At 31.4% G+C, this 25,669-nt stretch overlaps 1 protein-coding gene across 2 annotated transcripts in view; it reads right to left on the reverse strand.

Moving 5' to 3' along the window:
- The window catches only part of Chd1 (chromodomain helicase DNA binding protein 1), a 74,065-nt gene that overhangs the window by 24,925 nt on the left and 23,471 nt on the right, over positions 1–25,669 (reverse strand). For both annotated transcript variants that reach the window (XM_026385881.2, XM_026385880.2), the window contains exons 5-23: positions 24,744–24,808; positions 22,446–22,592; positions 22,050–22,318; positions 20,890–21,115; positions 20,306–20,406; positions 19,899–20,077; positions 18,659–18,786; positions 17,909–18,125; positions 16,964–17,053; positions 15,611–15,801; positions 14,590–14,778; positions 11,763–11,925; positions 10,816–10,968; positions 6,830–6,901; positions 6,136–6,285; positions 5,159–5,307; positions 4,734–4,830; positions 4,546–4,641; positions 2,117–2,293 (exon numbers count right to left, since the gene is read on the reverse strand). In XM_026385881.2, coding sequence (XP_026241666.1) covers positions 2,117–2,293; positions 4,546–4,641; positions 4,734–4,830; positions 5,159–5,307; positions 6,136–6,285; positions 6,830–6,901; positions 10,816–10,968; positions 11,763–11,925; positions 14,590–14,778; positions 15,611–15,801; positions 16,964–17,053; positions 17,909–18,125; positions 18,659–18,786; positions 19,899–20,077; positions 20,306–20,406; positions 20,890–21,115; positions 22,050–22,318; positions 22,446–22,592; positions 24,744–24,808 — 2,859 coding nt within the window. The remainder of the gene's footprint in view (positions 1–2,116; positions 2,294–4,545; positions 4,642–4,733; positions 4,831–5,158; positions 5,308–6,135; positions 6,286–6,829; positions 6,902–10,815; positions 10,969–11,762; positions 11,926–14,589; positions 14,779–15,610; positions 15,802–16,963; positions 17,054–17,908; positions 18,126–18,658; positions 18,787–19,898; positions 20,078–20,305; positions 20,407–20,889; positions 21,116–22,049; positions 22,319–22,445; positions 22,593–24,743; positions 24,809–25,669) is intronic.

The raw sequence follows: 25,669 nt of genomic DNA on the forward strand, positions 1-25,669 counted from the left end.
CTTTGATATAAGGAGAGTAACTAAGAACAAAGTAGGGACGAAGAGCATGAGAAGATGATTAACATTAAACAGGGATGAGAGGTGGGAGAGAAAGGGAGAGAGAAGGGAAATTGCATGGAAATGGAAGGAGACCCTGATGGTTACAGAAAATTACATACAAGAGGAAGTGAGTGGAAAGGGAAAAAAATACAAGGGGGAGAAATGAATTACAGTAGAGGGGCTAGAGAGAGAAGAGGGGAGGGGAGGGGAGGGGAGGGGGGATAGTAGAGGATAGGAAAGGCAGCAGAATACAACAGACACGAGTATGGCAATATGTAAATCAATGGATGTGTAACCGATGTGATTCTGCAATCTGTATACGGGGTAAAAATGGGAGTTCATAACCCACTTGAATCAAAGTGTGAAATATGATATATCAAGAACTATGTAATGTTTTGAACAACCAACAATAAAAATTTAAAAAAAAAAGTTACTGGAAAAGCAAGATAAATAAACAAACAAATAAATAAATCTAACCTATAAAATCATAATTTTTCTTAAATGCATCAGAGATGAAATAACAGGGAAATCTACTTCTGTAAAGTATAAAGAAAAATAGGAGTTTAAAAGAAGAGATGAAAATTAATTGAATACTGGCTCACTTATGAAGAGCTAAGGTGACAGACTCTGAGTATCATACAAACAGGTAAAAGAAAGTAAGTATAATTTCCTAAAGGCAGGGTTAGGGTATAGCTCAGTGGTAGAGAGCTTGCCTAGTACATGTGAATCCCTGAATATATTACCGGCAGGGCAACTGCAAGTCACAACACCTGCTAAAGGCTAAAAGTAGGCAAACATAATAGCATAGGACATCTAGAAAGCAAAGACAGGGTAAAAACTTGTACCCACTCTCAGGTACTTTCTCCTCCACCAGGCACTTATGAGAAGGACTGGCATGCTGGGAAATTGGAGGGAACATCCCAGGAGCAAGCCAAAAGAAAGGTAATACAGTCAACTTCTGGGGGACAGGTGGGAAGCTCTGCCAAACCCTTCTCATCTACTGGCCTAAGGGCATGAGAGAACCCCCTATTATGGTTGTAGGAAAGAAAACAAAAAAACTTTTTCATTAGAAAAGAGGTAACTGGGCAAGGACCAATGTAAAGCAGGAATCATACCTCTGGTTCAAAATTTTTAGGCACCAAAAAATCTGAGTAATCAATGCAAATAATCTTATAATTTAATGTTCTAAAAAATAAAGATTAATGCAAAAAGAAGCCTCGAATTAAGAGTTTTTCCTATTGCCAACGGATATAAGAGAGCTTATAACACTAAGGTTACCATTATATTAAAATTAAGTATTTTGTTTCTTTGGGTCATAAGAAAAAAAAATTCCTTTAAATCCAATTTGTACAAAGGAAACTGTTTGACCAGTATAGAGTTAACAAGTTAACCTAGAAGTCATTAAAAAAGATACTTGAAAAATCTTCCAAATATTTGGAAATTTAAAAAACACACTTCTAAGAAAACTATGGATCAAAAAAGTCATTGCATGGAGAATTATAAATTATTCTGAAATGAAAAACATTAAAATGTGAAATTCATAAAAAAAAATCCTTAAAATTAAATGCTAATATTAGAAAAGAAAGACAATTCAGTATTTATGCTCACACCGTAAAACCTTTAAAAAAAGGAGCAAGTGAAACCAAAAGCAAGGAAGAAATGATACAGAATAGAAACACATGAAAGTGAAAATAGAAAAAAAATCAATGAAATAATAAGTTGATTCTTTGAAAAGATTAATAAAATAGGTTAAATTCTACCTAGAATGATTAAGAAAGAAAATATTAACATTAGGTAAGTGAAAAAAGAACATCATTAAATATTCTACAAACACGATAGAAAATTATAGGCCTAGATAGTTTCCCAAACAATACTTCCACCAATAAAGAAATATTTCCAAGCTCTCTAATAGTCTCCAAAAAAGAAGGGAACACTTTTCAACTCATTTTATAAGGTAAACATTATTAAATCAAAGATACTATAAGAAAAAAAATACATATAAAAACAAAACAAACAAAAAGACCAGTCCAAGGTGATTACTATACTCCTAACAGGAAAGTTTAAACTACAAAGTCACCTGTTTTGCACAGTTTCTCATTCTTGGGAGCATATAAATTTCTTCAAGTTCCTTTTGCCTTTCTTCTTCTTCTAACCGTCTTCTTTGATCTTCTGGAATGATTTCTTCCCAGTTTTTTGAATTTCTTTCAGGTTCCAATTCAATGTCATCTTCATCCATATTTGAAAAATTGGCAACCTGATAAATTTCAGAAATTTTAACAGAGTATGTAGTATAGAAAAATGTATTCGTAAATTATAAATTTCTTAAAGAGAGAAACGGTAACATGTTAAAACCTGGGGAAAAAAACATATTATATCAGTAGGACACAGCATCCTGTGCCTATAATTTCAGCCACCCAGGAGGATGAAGCAGGAAGATCATTTGCCCAGGAGTTTGAGGCTAGCCTGGGCAACAAAACATAGCAAGGCTGCACTCAAAAACAAAAACTAGCCAGGTACAGTGGCGCATGTCTGTAATCCCAGTGGCTCCAGAGGCTGAAGCTGGAGGATTGCTAGTTCAAAGCCAGCCTCAGCAAAAAGCTAGGCACTATGCGCCTTAGTGAGACCCTGTCTCTTCTAAACAAAACACAAAATAGGGCTGGGGATATGTGGCTCAGTGATTGGGTGCCTGAGTTCAATCCCCGGTTCAACCCTCCCACCAAAAAATAAATAAATAATTAAAACTAATACAAAACAAAAATATCTTGGGAAAATGAATATGACTAAGACTATAAGCTAAACCAGATATGACTACTAACCTATCTACATTTACTTCTTCATTAGGGCATAGAGAATCAAACCAAATGACTCTAACAATATTCCCTCCAGGAAAGCTTCTCTTTGCCCTGCTGCTCAACAAAATTATTAGTGTAACAGAACTAGAGGCAGATAACAAACTAGAGTCAGTTAACAAGTAATAATGAAAAATGGTAGTTTATACTATTAACACGTTAAATAATATATATTCTACAAAATTCCCAGACCAGTTCATGAACTACCAAGTGCTGTTGCACAACAGTCTTATCTTTAGGATCCAAAAAAAAACAGAATGTAAAGAGCTAAGGATACAGACATGGAGCTCTGTTAGAATTCAGATAAATGACTTGGGTTCCCTAAGTACTAGTGTTTTCGTTTCTAAAGGAATACACAGAAACAGCAAAGTAACTTTTGTGAGGAGAAAATAACATTCAAAGCACCGAGAGTCTGGTAATATAGCAAGCACTCATTAAAGCTGGTTACCAATACTAATATTAAAATGTATAGACTTATTTATAACTGGATAAAGACAAGAAACTATGCTTATTCCACATATGAAATGGGGCTGAAAATAACAATGTTTATTTTTTCGTGTCATAAAAATAATCTATATTTATTCTACTTATCAGTAAGTTTTTCCAAATTACTGGTCAAATTAAAAGTAAATCATAGCTCTGTCTTAGGAAACAGTTAATTAGATTATGCTCAGACTGAGTGCCAGTTCCATTAACCTTCACTTCTCATCAGGATTATTGAAATAGTTATCTAATTTATCTCCCTGCTTCAGTTCTTGCTCACATTATAGTCTATTCTTCCTAAGACAAGTAGAGTGACTAAATTACCAACTCTTTGCTCATTTCTGTGTCCCTCATGTGTGACACATATTATAGGTGCTTTGTAAATATTTTTTGAATGAAAAAATGCTAGGAGTTGAATTGAATCCTGACAACTTCAGTTCATAGTAAATGATAAAATGGAGGGGAACTTGTTTCTGCACACTAAACAAGGGCATTCAACTTACTCCATAACATCAGCTGATATATGTTGTTTTAGATCTTTTTATAGCTCTGTACCCTCACCAAATCGTGTATATTTATAAGTATTAATAAATGGTTAACTTACTGCTTATTTTGTCTGATCGATTTAAGTTTTCTTATTAGTGATTGTGTTTCCTTATTAGTCTTCATAAGCATTAATGATAATGCTTAAATTGATATAATATAAAAAATTGCTCTAATAAAAATCAGTTAAAAGGGGCTGGGGTTGTGACTCAGTGGTAGAGAACTTGCCCAGCACACGTGAGGCACTGGGTTCGATCCCCAGCACCATATTAAAAAAACTAAATAAACAAAATAAAGGTATTGTATCATCTACTAATATATATATATATTTTAAAAATCAGTTAAAAGTCCTCATTCATTTACTCAAATACTTGAGGGCATGCTATTTGCTGAGCATTAATTATTCTAGATGATAATTAGAAAGTAACAGCTTCCCCCAACCAACTAAGTTTATCTGTTCATAAGCAATTTGGTCTCTTAATCACATCAGCTGCTACTGGTTTTTCTGAATAACAAAATATTTTTATAAAACAAATTTTAACAGAAAAATTATCTTACTTATTATATAAAAGAAAAATTACCAAAATACTAGGTAACTCAATCCCTCTCAATTATATAAAGAGAAATCTACCTTGAACTGGGAAAGCAATTCGTCTCCTACAGTTAAAGGTCCTGGTTCATTTTCATGAGTTTCAGCCCTCTTCAAGATTTCATCTATATCCATTTCCTATAATTAAAAGACAAACTTTATTTTAAATACATGTGAATCTTTCCTTTCTATCATAATACACATTCTGAGTATACATTTTTTTTTTTAACCTGGGGCTCTTGTTCTTCTCCTTCAGGTTCCTTAAAAAGTTCCTCAGCACCAAACTTTAAAATGGCTGATAATTCTTCTTTATTGAAAGGAGTAGAACTAAAAACAAATAAAAATGTTTAATTTTAATAGTTCACATTTACATGGCACTTTTATTACATTTACATAGTCACCTTTATAATTGTTACATAAGAAAATTAAATGGGGAAGTTTTAATATAGTTATTTTTAAACTAAGGAACTTTTGAAGTGTAGAAGTTCATGAGAATAAATCTGTAGTGGAAAAACCAAGTACTGAAGGTACACACTCTGACTGAATTAGTCTTCAAAAATACAGCACTTCAGTGATCCACTTAGTGATATAAAATTTTAGAAAAATGAGCTTAAGGTAACACTAAAATGGCATTTTTTTATACTAAAGTAACCACCTTGATGGAGCAGAACCTGTGTGAAGTACAGTCTTGCCAGTTGTGTCCATTCTTTGAATTACAAGATGATCTAAAACCATCTTCTTTTTGGCCCTTTCAAGAATATCTTCTTCAACTGATCCCTTGGTAACTAGACGATATATATTCACCTGTAAAAACAGGCATGAGGAAGGAAAATTGCAGTAAAAGGATTTGTTGTGCTAACCTGAAGTGCCCAAACATTAGTATATAAACTGGATCATCCAATATGAAGTTTTCATTATTATAAGCAAAATAAATAAAAATAACAATATAGTTAAAGTTCTTCAATTTTAGAAATTTTTGAGAATATATCTTACTATTTTACAGTTTAGCTAATAGATTTTCTTCTCTATTTTTTTTGAAAAGTAATTCGTTATTTAAAGTTGATTTAGCTGGGAAAAAAGAAAAAAATGGTAAATTTCTAATGATCTTATGGCAGTTCCTGTGATTCTGATGTTTCATCACTCACAAAATATAAAATTCTATGAACCTCTCCACAAGACAATGAAGAAGCCTCAATTACAAAACAAAGCTTCCCAAAATTGAAAAGGACTTCCTCTATTTTTTAAAGTCAGAAAGAGGTTCTATATGGTTGGAATAGTTACAACAGTAGTGAAATATTTTGTTACAGTGGTGCCAGTTGGTTGAACAAAATCTATAAAATGAAAGTGGCTTTTATGTGTGTGTTATCTTGTAAGCACAGGGACAATATATGACTAATATATCAGCTACTGCTCAAAATCTCATTTAAAACAACCAAGTTATTTGAAGATAGTTAAGATAACTATTCTGTCTGACTCTCCAGGTGTGGTAAACTGGTTTCCTCAATAACTAATTGGTTAAATAAAATAGCAAAATGCCTATGTTTCCTCTATCTCCTGATGATCTTAAACAATTCTAAATAATAATCATAAAAAATATTCTAAACTAGTAAAAATAACAGAAATCAAAAATACCTGTTTTTTTTGCCCAATTCGATGAGCTCTTGCCTGTGCCTGAAGATCATTTTGTGGATTCCAGTCAGAATCAAATATAACCACAGTGTCGGCAGAGGCTAAATTAATTCCTAAACCACCAGCTCTTGTAGAAAGCAAAAAGCAGAAATCCTATAAGAAAATGTAAATAAGCAAGATTTAAAATTCTAACAAGTGAATGAATAATCAAACCAAAAAAATTGTTTTTGTAAATTAAAAAGAACTTTACTAATAAAATTGAAAATCAACATTGAAAATTAATATATAAACCTTTAGAAAGAGCAATAAACAATACTCCAAAATACAAATAAACATGTTAATAATAAACAAATTACTTTAGTATTTAATTATGGTAAAAAGAGGGAATGGAATAGGGGAGTGATGAGGCTTTGACTATATATGTAATGTTCATTACTTTAAAAAATAAAGGATAAGGTACATAACAAAGAATTCTAAATGAAAGTGGGTTATTCACTTCAAAGCAAATTAATTAACATGATGAAATGGTATTGTTAAGAAGAGTATAAAGTTTTTCAGATTTAACAGAAAATAGACTTTTAAAAAGCCATTTGCTAATAAACTAGCTAATACCAATAAATTTTTTAATCAAAGTATAAATATGACTACACAAAATATAGGATTGAAACAAAATTTACAATTTTTAAAGCATTCATACCTCTGATCCCTCAGCATTAAAATGATCTAGAGCTTGTTTCCTCAGCTCCCCTTTTATTGATCCATCTAATCTCTAGAATAAAACACATTAAAATAAGACATATACCACATTCAAAATGTTAAAAAAACAATTAAAATTATAAAATTAAGTATAAAAAGGCATATGCCCTTTACTACAACTTTATGAATATAAAGTACTATAATAAAACAATGTCCAGTTCTTTCTCTGTGTTCTTTACCAATGATTGTTTCCAAGAGAATATATAGTATCAGCAGTCACACTGTTCTGCTTAAGACTCATTGTAGGAGATATGTTAATGAATACATATACCTGAAATAAGTTTCATGAGATGTACTATAGTCTCATAATTTAGAAGCTGTTTTATCTCTTAAAATGTTGTTGAAACTCATTAAACTGATTCCCAGGATCCATTAACTGGTCACAATCCACACTTCAAAAAACATTGATAAAATCCAATGTGGTTACTGAACCAATAGCATTAGTGTCAACTAAGAACATAACAACTTAAAACTTGATCCTCACTCCACATCTATTGAATCAGAAGGGTTCAGCAAAAGCCCTCCTTCTAATTCTAATGCATGCTAAAGCTTCAAAGGCACTGAAGGCTTTATTCCAAAAGCCTGAATAACTATCTTGAATGCCTTGAGCAAGAGATTTGAATTTTCTCAGTGTCAACTTCTTTCTCAGTAAAATGGACATAACAATAAGTGCCTCCTTCACAGACTACAGAACTTAGCACAGTGCTTGACATACACTGAGTACTTCCTAAATATTAGCTGCTATTGGGCTGGGGGTGTGGCTCAGTATTGGAAAGCTTTGCTTAGCACGCGCAAGGCCCTGGATTGAGTAAAAGGAAAAAAAGAAAACAAAATAAAAACAATGCTATTATTCTCACTTTAATTATAATCGACATTTAATAAATTTATTTTAGATTAGAAATAACTTGCTTACTGTGATCATGCATTCAGTGGATGAGTTAAACTAGTATGTTGGGAAACTGTCAACCTCTGCTTTGTTATTGTATAAAGTATTTTGAATAGTGGATGACATTTAATAATCATTTATAAAAATTCTCAGTGAACAAATTATAAAAGTGAATGTCTGTAACCTGATAAAATATGCACAAACATTTTATAGAAAACATTATACTTAATGATGAATCATTATAACTATTATCAGTATTGCTATTCAACATTGGACTAAATGTCATAGCCAATGCAGTAAGAAAAAAAGGTCTTTATAGAAAACCTATAAGGATTAAAAATAACAAAATTAACAGAGACAATATAACTGTCCATCAAATGGAAAGCCTGAACGATTACTGCCTAAATTATTAAAATGCATCATGTAACAAAGTTACCAGCTATAAGATTAATAACCAAAATCAATGGTATTTTTGTAAGGCAGCAGAAAATAGCTAGATAATAACAAACCTAAAAGGTACTAGAGTTACAATAGTAAAACCAAAAACTCAGGAACTGAGATTATAATAAACGTATGTAAAAACATGTTTCTGGTTGATACTGGTTTGGGTCATTGAATGCAATTCTTATAACAAAGCAAACATTAAACCAGGCTGCCATTTTAGTGAAGTTTCAGAAACGAATAAAGGTATAAATATGTCCCTTTCAAAAATATTTTCAATAATCTGTTTTTTTTAAAACCCACCTGTATCTCATTTTCTGAATAACTAGTGTTAAGAATTCCTGAACCTTTACAGATTTTTGCAATGTAGATTAGTGTGTTTCTAAAATTTTTGCACTGATTATTTATTATTCAGTTCATTTAGACCTACTAAGTTAGTTACCATGAATTTACCTACCATTCATTCAGATTCTACCATTTCTTCCTTTCTTATCTATGTTCTGAAAAGTTTCTACCCACTAAGCCCCCAAGCACTATACTGCTATTTGAGTGACTTTCTAGAAGAACAAAGAAATAAGTGTGTGTGTTCAATTCACCATTTTTACAAGAGGCTCACTCTGTGAGTATATCTCCCAAGGATAACAGATATTCACTTGGTATTTACTTGGTACCTGACAATGCCCCCCTCTTTTTTTCCAACAACAGTGCAGATTGTTCATGGGAACTCCAACCAGCGAACAGCAATCACATCAACTGGCTTAGCATGTAGCCAACTTTACTTAACTGGGTTAAGGGAATTATCAAAGAATGACTGAGTTAGAGTCAAGTAGGACAAAGGGCACCAAGGCAATATGAAAAGACTGCTTTTTGTGGCCTGATTAAATGTGACATTCCTCTTGAGAGTACAGAAGAAAACCCAAGGTGCCCTATGAGCTTCCACATAAGGAGAATGCCAATGGTTTATAAGGAAAAATAAACTAGGTATGACAGCAGTTATTTATTTTAAAAATTTTTTTTTTAAGAGAGAGAAAGAGAGAGAAAGAGAATGAATTTCAATATTTATTTATTTTTTTAGTTTTCGGAGGACACAACATCTTTCTTTGTATGTGGTGCTGAGGATTGAACCCGGGCTGCACGCATGCCAGGCAAGCGCGCTACCGCTTGAGCCACACCCCCAGCCTGACAGCAGTTATTTATGACATGCCTTTTAGATTTCTTTTTTTGCAAATGATGTTTAATATATACTGCTTGCTGCTGACAGTTTTTTCAGGTTTTTCATTTTACACATGTAGCTCAAAGTGATTGTTCATAACTGACATAATTTTAAAAATATTTTCTGACAATGTTACTTTTAAAAAGATAATGGTTATAAGAACTTTTAGTTTCACTATACATATTTTTAACTTTAAAAAGAAAAACCTGAAGAACTGAGATTTTGGTTCAGTGGTAGAGCGCTTGCCTTTACGTGCATGGGGCCGAACTTCGGTTCAATCCTGAGCACCACATAAAAATACATAAAATAAAGCTATAAAAAAAAAAAAAAGAAAGGAAAAATCTGAGAAAAACACTTAAAATTACAACTAGAAAGCCCATAAGGATAGTGATACATCATCTATTGTGGCATGGTTTCAAACAAAAAAAGCTAAAAGTAATTCTCTTCAGGAAATGATTTAGAACAAGAAGGAATTGATGGTAAAGAACTGCTTACAAGCAATTCTGTACTATTTTTTCCATTTGACCTTGTACACAAAATAACTTATTTAAAAATATACCAGAGCAAGGCTAGAGGAGGAATGGAAAGGCAAGGAGGAATGGAAAGGCAAGGAGTAGCTAAAGGATACAGAGTTTCTTTCTGAGGTGATACAAATGCTCTAAAACTGACATGGTAATGGTTGTACAAATCTGTAAAATATGCTAAAAAAGCAGTGAATGGTATATTTTAAGTGGAATATGGAAATTACATATCAAAGTGGTTTTAAAAATCCTCATATAATGGTACTCTTCTACTATTCCCCTTAAAAAATGACTACATATTTTTCAATCTTGTTCATATCAACAAAACCTGTCCTTCACAGCATTTACCATAGGGATAATGTTTATGTTCATCTGTAACTACCTACACTTTAATGTCTGTCTCCCACATCAGATTATGAATTCCAACAGAGCAGGGATTATGTGTAGTGAGTCTCTTACTTCTCCTATTTTACTATTAGCACAAAATACATACTATTTACTAGCTGTACATACTGAATGTTAACTATGTTTCTGGCACTATTTATAAAAATGCTGTAAGGATTAAATATATTTAAGTACTGAGAAGAGCACCTGACTCTAATATCCACCTATTATAGTTTTCAAAATCTAAAGCAAGCATGAGAGACTGAATTAAAAAGAAATTAAAGGGAAAAAAAGTGTTTTGTTGGTAAATATAAGGGAAAAGAAAAAGGGAATTATGACAAGTATTTTTTTAAAAACATTTCTTCAAAGGCTAATACATTTTATGTAAAAATCCACTTCATTTACAAAATAATTTCCAAGTTAATTCTGTAAAATAAACTGAGGAATTAGATGAAACTTAAAAATGATAAAGAAATACTCACTTGAAAGGGGAATTGGCGATATTTTAAATATTCTGCAAGTATATCTAACATCCGCACCATTTGAGAAAAAATGAGAACGCGATTGCCTCGTTCTCTTAGGCGAATTAACAGCTTGTCAAGAAGAATCAATTTTCCGCTACTACGAATTAAGTGCTAAGGATACAATAAATTTAAACTGTTACAACACATTAAAAGAAGCAAATGAAAAAAAAAAAAAAACACACTTTCATTATTTTCAATTGAGATTGTGTATTTTCGTAATGGTCTAAAAACAATTTCAGTTTTCAAAATTTTCTAGAACCTTTACCATTTTGCTATATTACATTAATTAAAATTGTCCCTTACCATTTAGCACATGGATTCTTTATTTTTAGAAAGGAGTAAGAACTGTTTCGCTCTATTTGCTAGTTGTCATATACTATTTCTCTAAAATCTTAGCCAAAAACATAGATGAAGAGCAATCCAACATTTAAATGAATAAGCAAATGTATTATACATTAGTATTTGATCCTGGTCCCCCAATGTACTACTTTGACTGGATTACAGATATGCTCTCATATTTTTAAATTTATCTTCCAGAAATAATGGAAAAAGGGAGGCACTGGTGTCAAGATATTCTTTGGACTACTATTTGCAAATTCACAAATTCAGCATAATCATTTTTTCATAATTATGAATGTACTAATAGATTTTTTGCTGGGTAAATTACTATAATACATAGTTTGAGAAATATGCTTATAAAACTGATCAAAATAATGATATATTAAAATTTTAAGTTTTTTTATAATGACTAAAAAATACTCAAAACTATTATTAAAGTAAAACATTAACCAATGAGAATTTCTAACCAATATATTACATAAGGCACTACACCATTTTCTGTTAAAATTAAAATGAACATTCCTACAATTTTGCTTTACCACAAAGTAATAGTCAAAAATTCTTACTTGTAAGGCCTCCTGTTTATTATAGAATTCATTATTATCTGGTGGTTTAATGAGGTAGCAATGGTTACAACATTTCTTTAGCTCCATCATAATGTTCAAAAAGCCTGAGGTACTGCCCTTGGAACCTTTGCTGAGGGCTTTGTAGTTCCTAGTTAAAATCCATCTTAAAAAAAAAATAATAATGAAAATGATGTTTAACAGAACAATAACAAGATGAATTCTGAAGCCTTAAAAAAAAAGAAACCTAGTACAAGTAAAAGTGTACTATTATGAAATTCACAACTGGATATACCACGGACTGAATCTCATTCATAAGACTCATGGGAGTCTTTGTTATGTGAATCATTAACTGTACATAGAAAAGGCTTTATGTAACATTGTAAGGGATAGTGTATTATAGTAGGGATAGTGTATTAATCCTCCCACTCCAATATTTGCTACAAAGATGGCCAAATGTATCATCTACTTGAACCTTCTTACAGTTTTACTGCCTTAGACAGCTTCTAAAATTAGACCTTTTACTCACACCTAAAAGAAACCTCATAATACCTGGTCTCAGCCACAATGCCTTCTCTAAATTACATTTACACAAAAATATGCAACTTACAGAAGAACTTTTGGTGCTACTAGTCCAAACTACATAAAACATTTCCTCTTACCATTTAGCACATGGATTCTTTTATTCCATCTTTTACTTTCTTATTCCATCTTTTACTATCTTCCTTTCTTATAAAATTCATCTTTAAAGAGCTGTGAAAATCCCAAACTATCTAGTTTATATATATATTTTTTTACTAGCCTTCTTTACCACCACTTATTTAGTATCTCCCTGAATCGGGCTAAAAAGCAAAATAAAACCCAGGGAAAATGCTCAATGCTAGAAGAGGTAATAAAGGCTAAAAGACTTTTTTTTTTTTTTAATTCCAAAAAGAATTTCTAAAACCTTTTACATTCATTTATGGCAGTATTTTAGTATCTTAGTTAATGAAACGTACCTGGAAGAATCTAATGTTCAAGTTTAATGATATATGACTAGCACTGAGTATTAGAAGAAATTGTATCTTCTGTCTACTTTTCCTTATATTTCCAAATTTTCCATAAACATTCTTAAAAAACAACTCCATACCAGAATTAGAATATTATCATTTGCACTACAAAACATACTCATCATAAATTAAAAATCTGAATCTAGGGCTGAAAAGTTATGGCTCTTCTACAACCCTAGGGCTGGGGTTGTAGCTCAGTATGATACATAGCTTGTCTGGCATATGTGAGGTACTGGTTCGATTCTTAGCACCTTATATAAAGAAGTAAAATAAAAGTCCATTAACAACTAAAAAACAAAAACAAAAACAAAAAAAACCCAAAACACCTGACTTTGAACAAGGAGCTATCTCCCAACATATAGGAAATAAGATATTTTAAACTATTTTATGGAGAGTACTATACAAAATCTACACTGGAAAAATTCTATAGAATAACTTTTTCTTATCAAATAAGTTTTAGGGGAAAAAAAAAAAGAGGGGGGAGCCCTATAGATAAATGGATGTATTTCAATCCTGACTGAATTAAACTTAAAAAGCAAAGTTTGGGACAATAAAAAAATATTTAAACATGATATCCAATGCTAATAAAGAAACTATTTTATTAAACTTTCAAGTGGAATACTAGAACTTGTTTATTAATCAATTATTAGAGAAAAACTGAAAAAAACATGAGTGGATGAAACTACGGTACCTCTCTGATTTGCCTTAAAAGAATATGAAGTAGGAGAAATGAGGATGGCTAGCAATGAAGCAAGAGTAGTTATGAGTCGAAAATTAAGCTGAAAGGTACATGGAAGGAAAATTTGTTGTAGCTTAGATATGTGGCATTCCTCCAAAAGCTCATGTCTGAGACACAATGCAAAAAGTATAGAGGTGAAATGATCAGATTTTAAGAACTAATCAATACATTAATGCCTTGATTGGGATTAACTGGGTGGCAACTACAGGCAGGTATTGTGTGAGTGGAGGAAGAAGTAGATCATTGGGAGTATTGTGAGGGGAGCAATTTCTTTATCTGCTTTCCTCCACCTCCTGTCTTACTTCAGACCCTGAGAAATGGAATCAGTCATCTATGAACTGTGACATATGAAACTCTAAGCCCCCAAATAAACTTTTCCCACTCTAATTGTTCTTGTCAGGTTTTTTGGTCACAGTGATAAAAAGGTAACTAAAACAATTTTATTACCCTATTTTTGTGTATCTTTGAAATTTTCCCTAGTTAAAACCTACAACTTTTGTAATAAGTATAATTTTAAGAGCATGATACTTAAGACTTGAAACAGATGAAGCAATGTGCTTTATTTTATGCAATTAAATATTTAAGCAGATGATAGGACATTTGATTCTTTAAATAAATGGTACTATATAGATTTTGACATGCAAAATATACACAAAAAGTTATGGCTCTTCTTCATAAAGCAGGGGGGCCTAAAATTTTGTCCTGATTTTTTTTTAACCTCCATCTGTCAATTCTTATAATTATAATACCTTAATATCATGGAAACCCTAACACTTAAAAAAATTATGTAACAGTATAATATCTAGAAAAGAAACAAGATGACCTGTTAGAAGATGATTCAGTCTTACATTACCCACAATTTGAAGGTGCCATTATATCTCTTTCTCTATGCCCCATTATGTCATAAGATAAACCCATTCTAAAATTCAAGAGTTGGTACCCTTAAGGATCCTATTTGTGGGGAGGGTGGGAACACCAAGACAAAAACATGGAAGTCAACTAGAATTAAATATTTGAAACAGGTGTTCTGTGTACAGCTTACTTGTAATATTGTTTCTGTAAAGCACTCATTTCCATTCTTAAAATCTGCTCAACCTTGGCAGGAAGAGATTTTTCTACATCTTTCTTAACTCGGCGTAACAGAAATGGCTCCAGTTCTTTGTGGAGGCTTGCATAACCATACTCTCTCCCTTTCCCATGTTCTTCTTCAAAATCTTCCCAGGAAGAAAACCTTTAAAATTTAAAATAATGGAACAATAAAAAAAAAAAAAATAATAAAGTGGATGAGATTTTCCAGGGTAGTCGTAAGAATTTTCCTCCCTTCAATTGTATATACTTATAAAAGTAAAATATGAGTTTTATAAGTCATGATTCTCTTTGGGCTTAAATCAGAAGTATTTAAGTATGAAAGCAATTATTACTGAAGTATTTCTCACAAATAAAAATTTAGCCAGGTATCGTGGTACATGCCTGTAATCTCAGAGGCTAGGGAGGCTGAGGCAGGAGGATTGTGAGTTCAAAGCCAGCCTCAACAGCCCTGTATCTAAATAAAATATAAAAAAGGACTGGGGATGTGGCTCAATGGCTAAGCATCCCTGCGTTCAATCCCCAGTACCAAATAAATAAATACATACATTTAAAGCTATGAATCTATTATTTAAAAATATGCATGCTCCCATCATGAAGTTATTTAACTTTTTCTAGTCTATTTTTCCTTTTTTGTAGAATGGGATTATCAGCAGCTTGTTGTTCTTTTTACTACTACAACTTTGTATGAAGAATAGTACTATTTTGATTTTCAAGCAAAGTATATTTTGAGCATGGGTAAATCAATTGTTATAATTTATTATACATGGCTATGTACAAAAATTTAAAAATTAAAATGCCACAAACCCCAAATAGTATCTCACCCCATCTCCTTTTATTCTTCTCAATAATCTGTGAAACAATGTTTTAGAGCAATAAAACCACTAACTGATTTTTATTACCTGCATTAATTTTTTTCCATCCAACATTAGCATACAAAATCATGACTAAAATTGTATGTCCCAAATTAGTCTTACTTTTCTGGCATAATGAAATGTAGTAATGACCACAGCTCTTTGAGGGAGTTTTGTAGAGGAGTTCCAGTAATAAGCAGACGGTGATTCGATTTAAAATCTATTAAAGTTTTATAAAGAAGGGAGTCATCATTTTTTAATCTATGTGCTTCATCAACACCTATGAATGCCCAATTCAAACCACCAAGGAATGCCTTAAAAGAAACAAAAGAGCACAGTTAATATTGAGAAAAAATGGAATTTAAATTTAGTATTCCTCTTTGATGTGAATTCAGGTTAAAACAAACTAAATTAAAAATAAATTTTGTCTAATTTCCAAATAGAAAAATAATTTTTATTTCAAGATTTATTGGAGTCTTTAAATCAAGTAACATCATACTAAATGTTTTTTCTATGATTAATTTAACCATTAGAAAATAGAGCAAATATCAGGTTGAAATTTATACTAGCTTATATAATGATAAGAAAGGAAAAATTAATAATACCATTTAGGACTTTACAAGATTTTAAATCTTGGTGGTGGTGCACACCTGTAAACCTGTAATCACAGTGGCTCGGGAAGCCGAGACAGGATGATCGCAAATTCAAAGTCAGCCTCAGCAACATACACAGGCCCTAAACAACCTAGAGAGACCCTCCCTATCTTAAAAAAAATAAATAAAAGGGCTAGGGATATGGCTCGGTGGTTGAGCACTAAACAAATCCCAAGTCCAATGAAGGTCTCCATTAATGTCAATTTGGAACAGTGTCTTATTCCAACTGCAGGTATTATTTACTACTTGACTTTCATGTACTATATAGATCTCTATCTAATATACAAATTTAGATCTCTAACAGGCCTGATTCTGCTGCTTAATAACTGTGTGATCTTAAGACAATTTCATTAAATTCTAGGAGACTCGATATTTCTATTCAATAAAGTAGAAACAACAAATAGAATGTAGAAGAGAGAATTTATTGACACAGTAGCTGTAAAGCAGTTAATACAGTGCTTCATAAAGTGGTAGTTTCATCGTGTTAAGCATCATTCTCCTCTCTAAAATGCTTACAAAATCAAGACACTACAAACTGGTTTAAGTGAAGAGTTGGCAAGCATATTCTGTAATGAGTAAAATCATAAATACTTTAGGATTTGCAGATCAAAATGTGGTCTCTATCACATATTCTTTCTATATAATCATTTAACTGTAACCCTTTTAAAAGGTTAAAAATCATTCTTAGCTCAAGGCCCACAAGCTGTAGTTTGTTGGCTTGTGTCATGATTTAAGTTATCCTTTCATACTGTCTACAAACATACAATAAAGGCAAAACTGACATATACAAACAAACAACAACAAAAAAAGAGATAATACATACCTTATCCTTCAATAAAATTTCATAAGTTGTTAAAAGTATATTAAATTTTAACCGTTTGGTCTGGGGATGCATCCACTCATGTGTTCGTATCTATTAAGAAATTTTAAAGATAAATTAAGAGAAAATTAAGCAAATTATTCTTTTCCTTGAATATCTAAAACAAAAGCCACTCATAATACATACACATACAAAAACCTGTGAATGTTTATACAACAAAAATTATTTTTAATGTCCTGCATGCTGTATTAATCTCATCATGAAATACAAACACTGTATCATAGAAACACCTTATTTAAAAAAAAGAAACAAACATCTTTTTGATACACACCTTCACTGAAGAAAGATCTCATTTAATAAAACCTAAGAAATTCATTTAATATTAACATTTACGGATGAATATCTGGAGTTTTCTTCACAATGGGAGGACAATAATATGTAGAGGTATAGAAGAAACAAAACTGGCAATGAATTAAAATTGTGAAGTGACACTGTATTGACAGCTTTGTATATCTGAAATTTTCTATAAGAGTTGGAAAAAATACATATGATATCTAAACCTTATTTGATTGATTATATCCAATTTTTATTGTATCTAATTATGATATTTTATTATTTTTATTTTATCTTTGTGGCAAATTCTATGCTAGAATTAAGGCTACAAACCAGACACGGAGGCACATGCCTGTAATCCTACCTACTTGAGAGGATGAGGCAAGAGGATTCCAAGTTTGAGGCTAGCCTCAGCAATTCACTGAGACCCTGTTTCAATATAAAAAGGGCAGGGGATGAAGCACAGTGGTAAAGGGCCTCTAGGTTCAATCTCCAGTACCAAACAAATGAACAAAACAAAAGGAATGAACTACAGAAACAAAACAGATAAAATACTCATGGTCAAAGACAGTATTTCCAGATTTTATATTTTAAATCTGTGGGGAAACAACTTACCATGTTTCTGCTGTTAATATCACCTAAATAAACCACAGCATTCATTTGAGAAGCCCATGTCTGAATCTCCCTTTGCCAGGATGTGAGAGTAGAAAGTGGTACTACTAACAGAAAAGGTCCATATAACTGATGTTCATGAAACAAATAGTTCAAAAATGAGATCGTCTGTATTGTTTTTCCAAGGCCCATTTCATCAGCAAGTATGCAACTGTTTCCTCTACAAAGTTAAAAAACAAAAAATTTTAAAGTAAGTATGTAATAAAGATTCAATACATACAGAAGTCTTTTCATATCATGTGGACACATTTATACGAACATACTTATGATCTATTAGAGATAAAGTCCAGGGATATTAAATAATTATAAAAAGCATCTAGGAAGAACACAGGTGAAAAACCCTAGCTAAAATGCAACTAGGAGTTATGTATATTCTCAAGAGCAGAAACTATAAGATATGGAAAACGTGGACTAAATTATTACTGTAAATAACTATAGAAAAGAGAAATACTCTAGAAATAGTGTGGGATGAGACTGCACATGATATTTAAATTGAACAAAAACACACTGAAAAATTCCAACAATTAAGTTATACTATGTAAGTCCCTTCTTTCTAGTATGTAATAAAAACTATTTATAAAAAACAGGGAATAAATATAAAATCCCAAAGGGCTTTATCTTTTATAATAATGGAAATCTTCTCTAACTTTTTATAAAATTTTTAATCTCAAAATGATTTTAAAATATACTTACTTGCACCATGAGTGAGCAAGCCAATTTAAACCATTCAGTTGATAATCTCTCAATTCCAAACCCTCATGTCCTCCAATATAGGATGGTTGCTTCTTCAAGGCTACAAACCTTGGTCTCTGCTTTAATACCTGTAGTGGAAATAAATATTAACTTACATAATTACTAAATATGAGAAATTATACTAAAATTCCATCTAAAGTCATCAATTTCAGAGAGTCACTACTCAAAATGTATCTGAAGATTTAGTCAAGACTATTTTCTAGGATTCTAACAAAAACACAGTGAAATATTCTGCCCTCTTCTTGAATAAACAAATGAGAAAAATCAACTCCTGCAAAAATACATGGGACTCAAGTATTCACAAGCAAAGACTAAGTTAGATTCATTCATAACCATTCCTCCATCCTTCATCTAAAAATAAACCATAATATTTGTTTAGCATTCTATTACATTTCTGATTTTAAAAATACCATAACAGGGCTAGGGATGTGGCTCAAGCGGTAGCGCGCTCGCCTGGCATGCGTGCGGCCCGGGTTCAATCCTCAGCACCACATACAAACAAAGATGCTGTGTCTGTCGAAAACTAAAAAATAAATATTAAAATTCTCTCTCTCTCTCTCTCACTTAAAAAAAAAAATCATAACAAACCCAAAAACTATCGCCAATAACTTCATACCAACTATGACGATTTCAAAAGTATTAGGCCAGATAGTCCAGGATATTTTCTTATGAATGTGTCCCTCTTTTCCTTTCCTGCCTTCAGAGAAAATATCTGCTATTTTTAAACCCCTCTAGTTTCAAGGAAGATTTCCCTATTTTGTTTCCCCAGTTTATTCCCCACAATGATCACCATCACTACCATCAATATTTCATCTTTCTGACATAATGTCACTCAATAAAGATAAAAGTCAACGCTACAGGGCTGGAGTTGTGGCTCAATGGGCGGCACTGGGCTCGATTCTGAGCACCACATATTAATTAATTAATTAATTGATTGATTGATTAAAGGTTCACCAACAACTAAAATATATGTGTAAACATGAAATTAAAAAAAAAAAAAGTCAATGCCACATCTAAGACCATATAGCAATTGGAAGACCCTTACTTCCTATAAGACCTATTAACCAAAAAGTAGTCTCCTTAGGTATGTCTAAAATCAAAATACAAGTCTACTTAGACCTGTAGAATTTGTGATGCATAAAAAGATATTCATTGATTAAAAATGTCAAATAATACTCACTTTGCAGTCTTTAAAGGGAGTAGTTTTTGATTGGTTCCTACTAAAATACTCGTCAATGCATGCTTGAAACTTTTTAGAAATGAGAGCTCCATCTTCCCAGCTGCACTCTGAGTATGGAAGCCCCTGCCATTTGCAATAATAATCAGGATAACCAGCTGCTGACTTTTGATTGGAATGAGCTGTGAAATAAATTAGTATTTATTTTATCTTTTGACATTTAACTTTTAGAAACAAATTCTCAGCAAAGGCTACACAAGTAAAACCTAGTCATCTGCTTTATTAATACTATCATTTTTCAAATATACAATTAATACTATATTTGACATGTAAACATCAAACTTACGACATTTTAAAATTTTTCAAGTATACATACAATAAAAGTTTTATCAGAATCATTTATTACTAACCAATTATACGTTCCACTATTTGATACTGCTTATGTAGATCATCTGTAAGCTCTTGTTGGCAATTATAATATTCCACATCTTCTGGTGAAGCATTTTTCAACCTGAAAAATTTTAATCCAAGAATAGACTTCAAAATCTCCTCTAAATCACTTATCCTACTAAACACTTATCACAAACACATATCAGTTAAGCACACAAGCTCCCATTTTACCACTTCATCACATAAGCCAAGCTTGTACAATGAAGAAATTGAAACAAATGGAGCATCATTAATTTTTAACTTTACAAATTTGTAATTTTTAATAAATTATATATGTTTTTATACACACACACACACACACACACACACACATATGAGAGAGAGAGAGAGTGAGATAGATAGATTAGATACACACACACTTGTTATCAAGGAAAAATTTGGATGTGGCTACCCTAAGAGCTTTATCTTGAAATGGCATACTATAGATCAGGTAGTTATTTTAGTTCTTGAATATATATTTTTTATTACTAAAAAAGCTTAGTGATAATCTTTGAATTATAAATATGGTGTGTGGGGTGGGGGGCGGTTTACACAGCATGCTTACCATCTTTTTGTTTCTTGATCTTTTTTCTTATAATTATCCAATTTTTTCATTCCTCTAACATTCTGTTGCTTAAGGGTTTCTTCTGTCTCCCAGGTGTTGTGGATATGCGACCATCCTTTCCATTTAATTAAATACTGGATTTCTCCTGGTTCCTTATTTTTTTCAAATCCTGCATTTGGGTCACCATCTGCTTCAACTGCATAGATGGTGGTAGTAGCACCAGTAGCTAAAAACAAAAGTACAAGCCCTTCAACATAACTGTTATAGGATTAGGATTATTTCCTTTGACTCTAAATTTCTAAGAATATTAGTACAAAACTAACCTCTTATATAAGCGAATAATCAGTACAGAAATTTATGTCAAGTTATATTACACCTAAAAGCAATTCAGAATTTTAGAAATAAAGATTATTTAAATTTAATACCCTCACTTTTTTTTTTTAAAGAGAGAGAGAGAATTTATTTATTTATTTTTTTAGTTTTTGGCGGACACAACATCTTTGTTTGTATGTGGTGCTCAGGATAGAACCCGAGCCACACGCATGCCAGGCGAGCGCGCTACCTCTTGAGCCACATCCCCAGCCCCAATACCCTCACTTTTAAAATTCAAAAAATAAACAAGGCCAAAACACAGTGGAGCATCCAAGATTACATGCCAATTCACAATATTAACAATTAGGAGGCTGTTTTTCTTGTTAGTTTGTTTTTAATTTTGAGATAACTTCCCCAGGCTGATCTCAAATTTGCAATCCTGCTTCAGCCTCCCAAGTCACTGGATTACAGGCATGCACCACCACATTCAGATGATTTTTAATTATTTTAATGTTATATTTTAAAACTACATCTCTAGGTAACTAAAAACAACCTACTATTTAAGATGTATGAAAAATATTTCAAAATCCAAACACTTTGTATAACTGAAAATACTTAAATAGCAACTGATTATTTAGTTATAAGAGAAAAATTTAAATGCATAAGTTTGAAATTTTCCAAATATCATATGACATGAGGTCAAGTGAATAGTTTCTGAAAAGATCTAAAAATAGTTTTATAGCAAATAATTAAAACAAAAGAAAAATCCACCATCTTGGCTTTCAAATTTTAAAAAAATTAAGAAATACTTTAAATAACAAACAATAAAATGCTTTTTTGAAAAATACCTCCTTTTCTCCCAATCCGACAATCCATAAACTTTTCTATTGTTTCAAATTCTTCTTCCTCAGGTTGAGGAACATCCTCTCCACACACTTCCAGTAGATCATCAGAATCTGTTTTCATTTCTTCATCTTCCTTATAGCTAACATTGACAGTTGCTTGGCGACGAGAACTTCTTTTATCATTATCATAATCTTCATCATCATCATCATCAGATGAATCAATCTGCCTCTTTTTCTGTCCAATAATCTTTTTTCCATTTTTTGACTTAGAGCTGAGGAAGAGCAGGTTTAAAAAAAAAAAAAAAAGACATTTTAAAGCAAGTTTTGAGGAACTATAGAAAAAGGATGAATACCTTCTGTAACTAATAATTTTTCAAACCAATAACATAATGCACTTACCGATTCTGAGGTTTTCTGCTTTTGACTTTGTTTTGGGGTTCATAATCCGATTCTGTTTCATCACAACTGCTTTTATCTCTCTCTTCAGATTCTGAATCTGAACCAGACTGAGATGGAGATCCTGACCCAGACATCTGCCAATCTTCACTGTATATAAAATTTATAAAGTATTTTTACTTAAACATACATAACTAAGTCATGTATGGTAAAATACAAAGATGAGCGCATACTATTCCAGTTAACATAAAAAATATTATTCCTTTTACCTATACTAGAAAATATTAAATGTGTGTAAAATAACACTGGAAAATATTCTTCACAGATTTTTCTCTCTTCAGATTTTTATTAATTATTTAGATACCTCAAATGAACTGTACATAAAAATGGTATCTGATTCTCATTATAGATGAAAATGTACTATGCTAACTCAAAAGAGCCACAGGTTTAGTTTTGAAAATCTTGTAAAATTATTCCATTTGCCCTCTCAAAAAAACAAACCCAATTTCTTTCGTTTTAATTTTCTGCAGACTGTGATTTGTAAAATGTCTTAATAAACTGAATTTACTAATGGTATATTTTCATTAAGAAAAGCTTATTTAGAAAAAAGTGTTTAAAAAATAAAAAAAATTACCAATAGTATCATCTCAATCAATATTCAACAATTATCTTTATTACTATTTTTAGTCATTTAATCTATTTCTTTCCAATTCACATGAAGAGAATAAAATATTGGATGCACATGTCAGTGTTTTACTATTAGATAAAGTTGAAATAAAACACACGTATATTAAATTCTTACATGTACAGGTTGAATATCCCTAATTCAAATAAAAAATCTGAAATTTTTTGCCATCATCATATTTGGGATGTTTCAGATTTGGAAATATTTCAGATTTTTAATTTTAAGGTTAAGGATGGTCAACTGGTAAAGTCTGTAAATATCCCAAAGTGTGAAAAAACAAAAATGTGAAACACTTTTGGACTCAAGCACTTCAAATAGGTATAATCAACCTATATTATATCTTGCATTGGCTATAGCTTTTGCTCCATTACTCTGTGTCTCTTGCATTAATCAGGAGTATGCTAAAGATTATAAAAACAAACACAGATAAAATCTGATTATGAAAGTAAATAACAAAAGCAAATTGTTATCTTGAGATCTTTTTAAGGTTTGGACACTGAATGTAGCAATATGCAGGCCATATGAAAAAATCTATTATATTTTTTGTAAATTATAATCTATATTGAAGTAAATTTATCAAAACCATTCATTTTAAAAAATGTATACTTAGGGCTGGGTTTGTAGCTCAGTGGTAGAGCACTTGCCTTACATGAGTGAGACCCTGGGTTTGATCCTCAGCACCACATAAAAATAAATAAATAAATAAATATACTTATATTCATTTTAGGTTTAAAAATTAATAACTCAGTGAAAGATTTAAATAGTTGAAGAGACAACATATTTGAAATTGCACTTATTTTGCTTTAGAAACTAGAATACAAGGCTAGCTCAGTGGTAAAGTGCTTAACTAGCATGTATAAAACCTTGGGTTAGACTGCTAGCCCTGCAAGAAAAGGAAAAACAACCTGAAAAGTAGAAGACCACAGATTTGGAGTAGCTGAGAGTTAAAAACAAAAAGAAAACATTCAAAGATATAATGAATGAATTTTCAAAAAGTAATAAAAAATATGAATTCTTATATTAAAGATATATGAATCCTGTGGGAAAAACAACATATCCAAACACAGATATAACAAAGTGAATATTCCAAATATTAAAGACCAATAGAACATTTAGAGATCAAACAACAGAACAATGCTTCTAAAGAATGAGAAAAAAAAAATCATTTCAAATCTATATAAACTCAGAATCTGAGGTACTTATTGAGTCATGGTTTTTATGCAAATACAGTAAGTTTCTAATTGATTTCTTTCATGTCAGTGAAGTAAATTTCATGTGCAGATAAATAGTAAGGATAATTATTAACATAAATTAACAATCATCAATTACCCTATGATCCCTATACTCCTAAATTTCCCAAGTTATTAAGATTTTTTGATATTAAGGCTAAGTAGATCTTTAAAATTTACAAATATTTAGGGGTGAGAATTATAAGAGATACAGAAGTGGCACAAAAATCTAAGAAAGATAAATGTTATGGGTTAATGGTTTAAATCATAAATGCCATGAACAAAGAAGTTCTAAAAGTCTATTTTTGGCAACAACTTTCATAAAGAAATACAAAGTTATTAGTATTTTCCTGATGCAAAAGTAGTCAGCTGAACAAAATGACATACTCTTTATGCTTTTTCCTCTTGACCTCACTTGATGAATCATCAGAATCTTCACTGCTAGAGGAATCCTGCAAAGAAAAATTTTTAAAAAGTCACTCATAAATGTTTAAAATTTAACCAAGCAGGTATACTATATAATATTCACTTTGCTAATAAGAGTACGCTTAAGTTCTTTTCTTTTTGTTCTATGTTCTTATATTTACATTAGCTGGCTTAAAATAATTAATAACATTTTATTGGGAATTGAGATAACAAAATCAGATAAATATCATAATGTCAGCACTTTGTATAAAACCTTAAAATCTACCATCTCAGGTGATCATTATTGCTGTGTAGTATAGCCACAAGAAGGAATTTGGTATTCCAAATTTTGAAATAACATTATTCTTCAACAGTAGATAATTTTTGACACAGTTCTATCTGAATGTTTCTATCCAAACACACATTTATGTATACTTATACACACACACAGAATCTACATTATTTATAACTGCAGTCTAGTCTTTAAAAACTATTATGACAATAATTTAGTTTTTCACTAGCCGCAATATGAAACCAATCTATGTTGGTTTATATACACTAAGGGAATATTATTCAGCTACAAAAAACAATTTTATCATTTGCAACAAGATGGATGGAACTGAAGGACATGTTTACTGAAATAAATGAAGCACAAAAAGACAATCATAAATTCTCACTCATAAGTGGAAACTAAAAGAATAATAGTTTCTAGAGCCTGGGAAAGGTGTGGGGGAAGGAGGGATGGAGACAGGCTCATTAATGGGTACAGTAGTGGAGGCAGCTGAACAGGAGGAAACACTCTAATGTTACATAGCACGGTAAGATAACTATTAACTGACAATAATTAACTTAATATTTCAAAATTGTAGAGAGGACAGTGTATTTTCAACGCAAACAAATTATGATAT

The sequence above is a fragment of the Urocitellus parryii genome, chromosome 1, assembly GCF_045843805.1.
Source record: "Urocitellus parryii isolate mUroPar1 chromosome 1, mUroPar1.hap1, whole genome shotgun sequence".
NCBI lineage: Eukaryota > Metazoa > Chordata > Mammalia > Rodentia > Sciuridae > Urocitellus > Urocitellus parryii.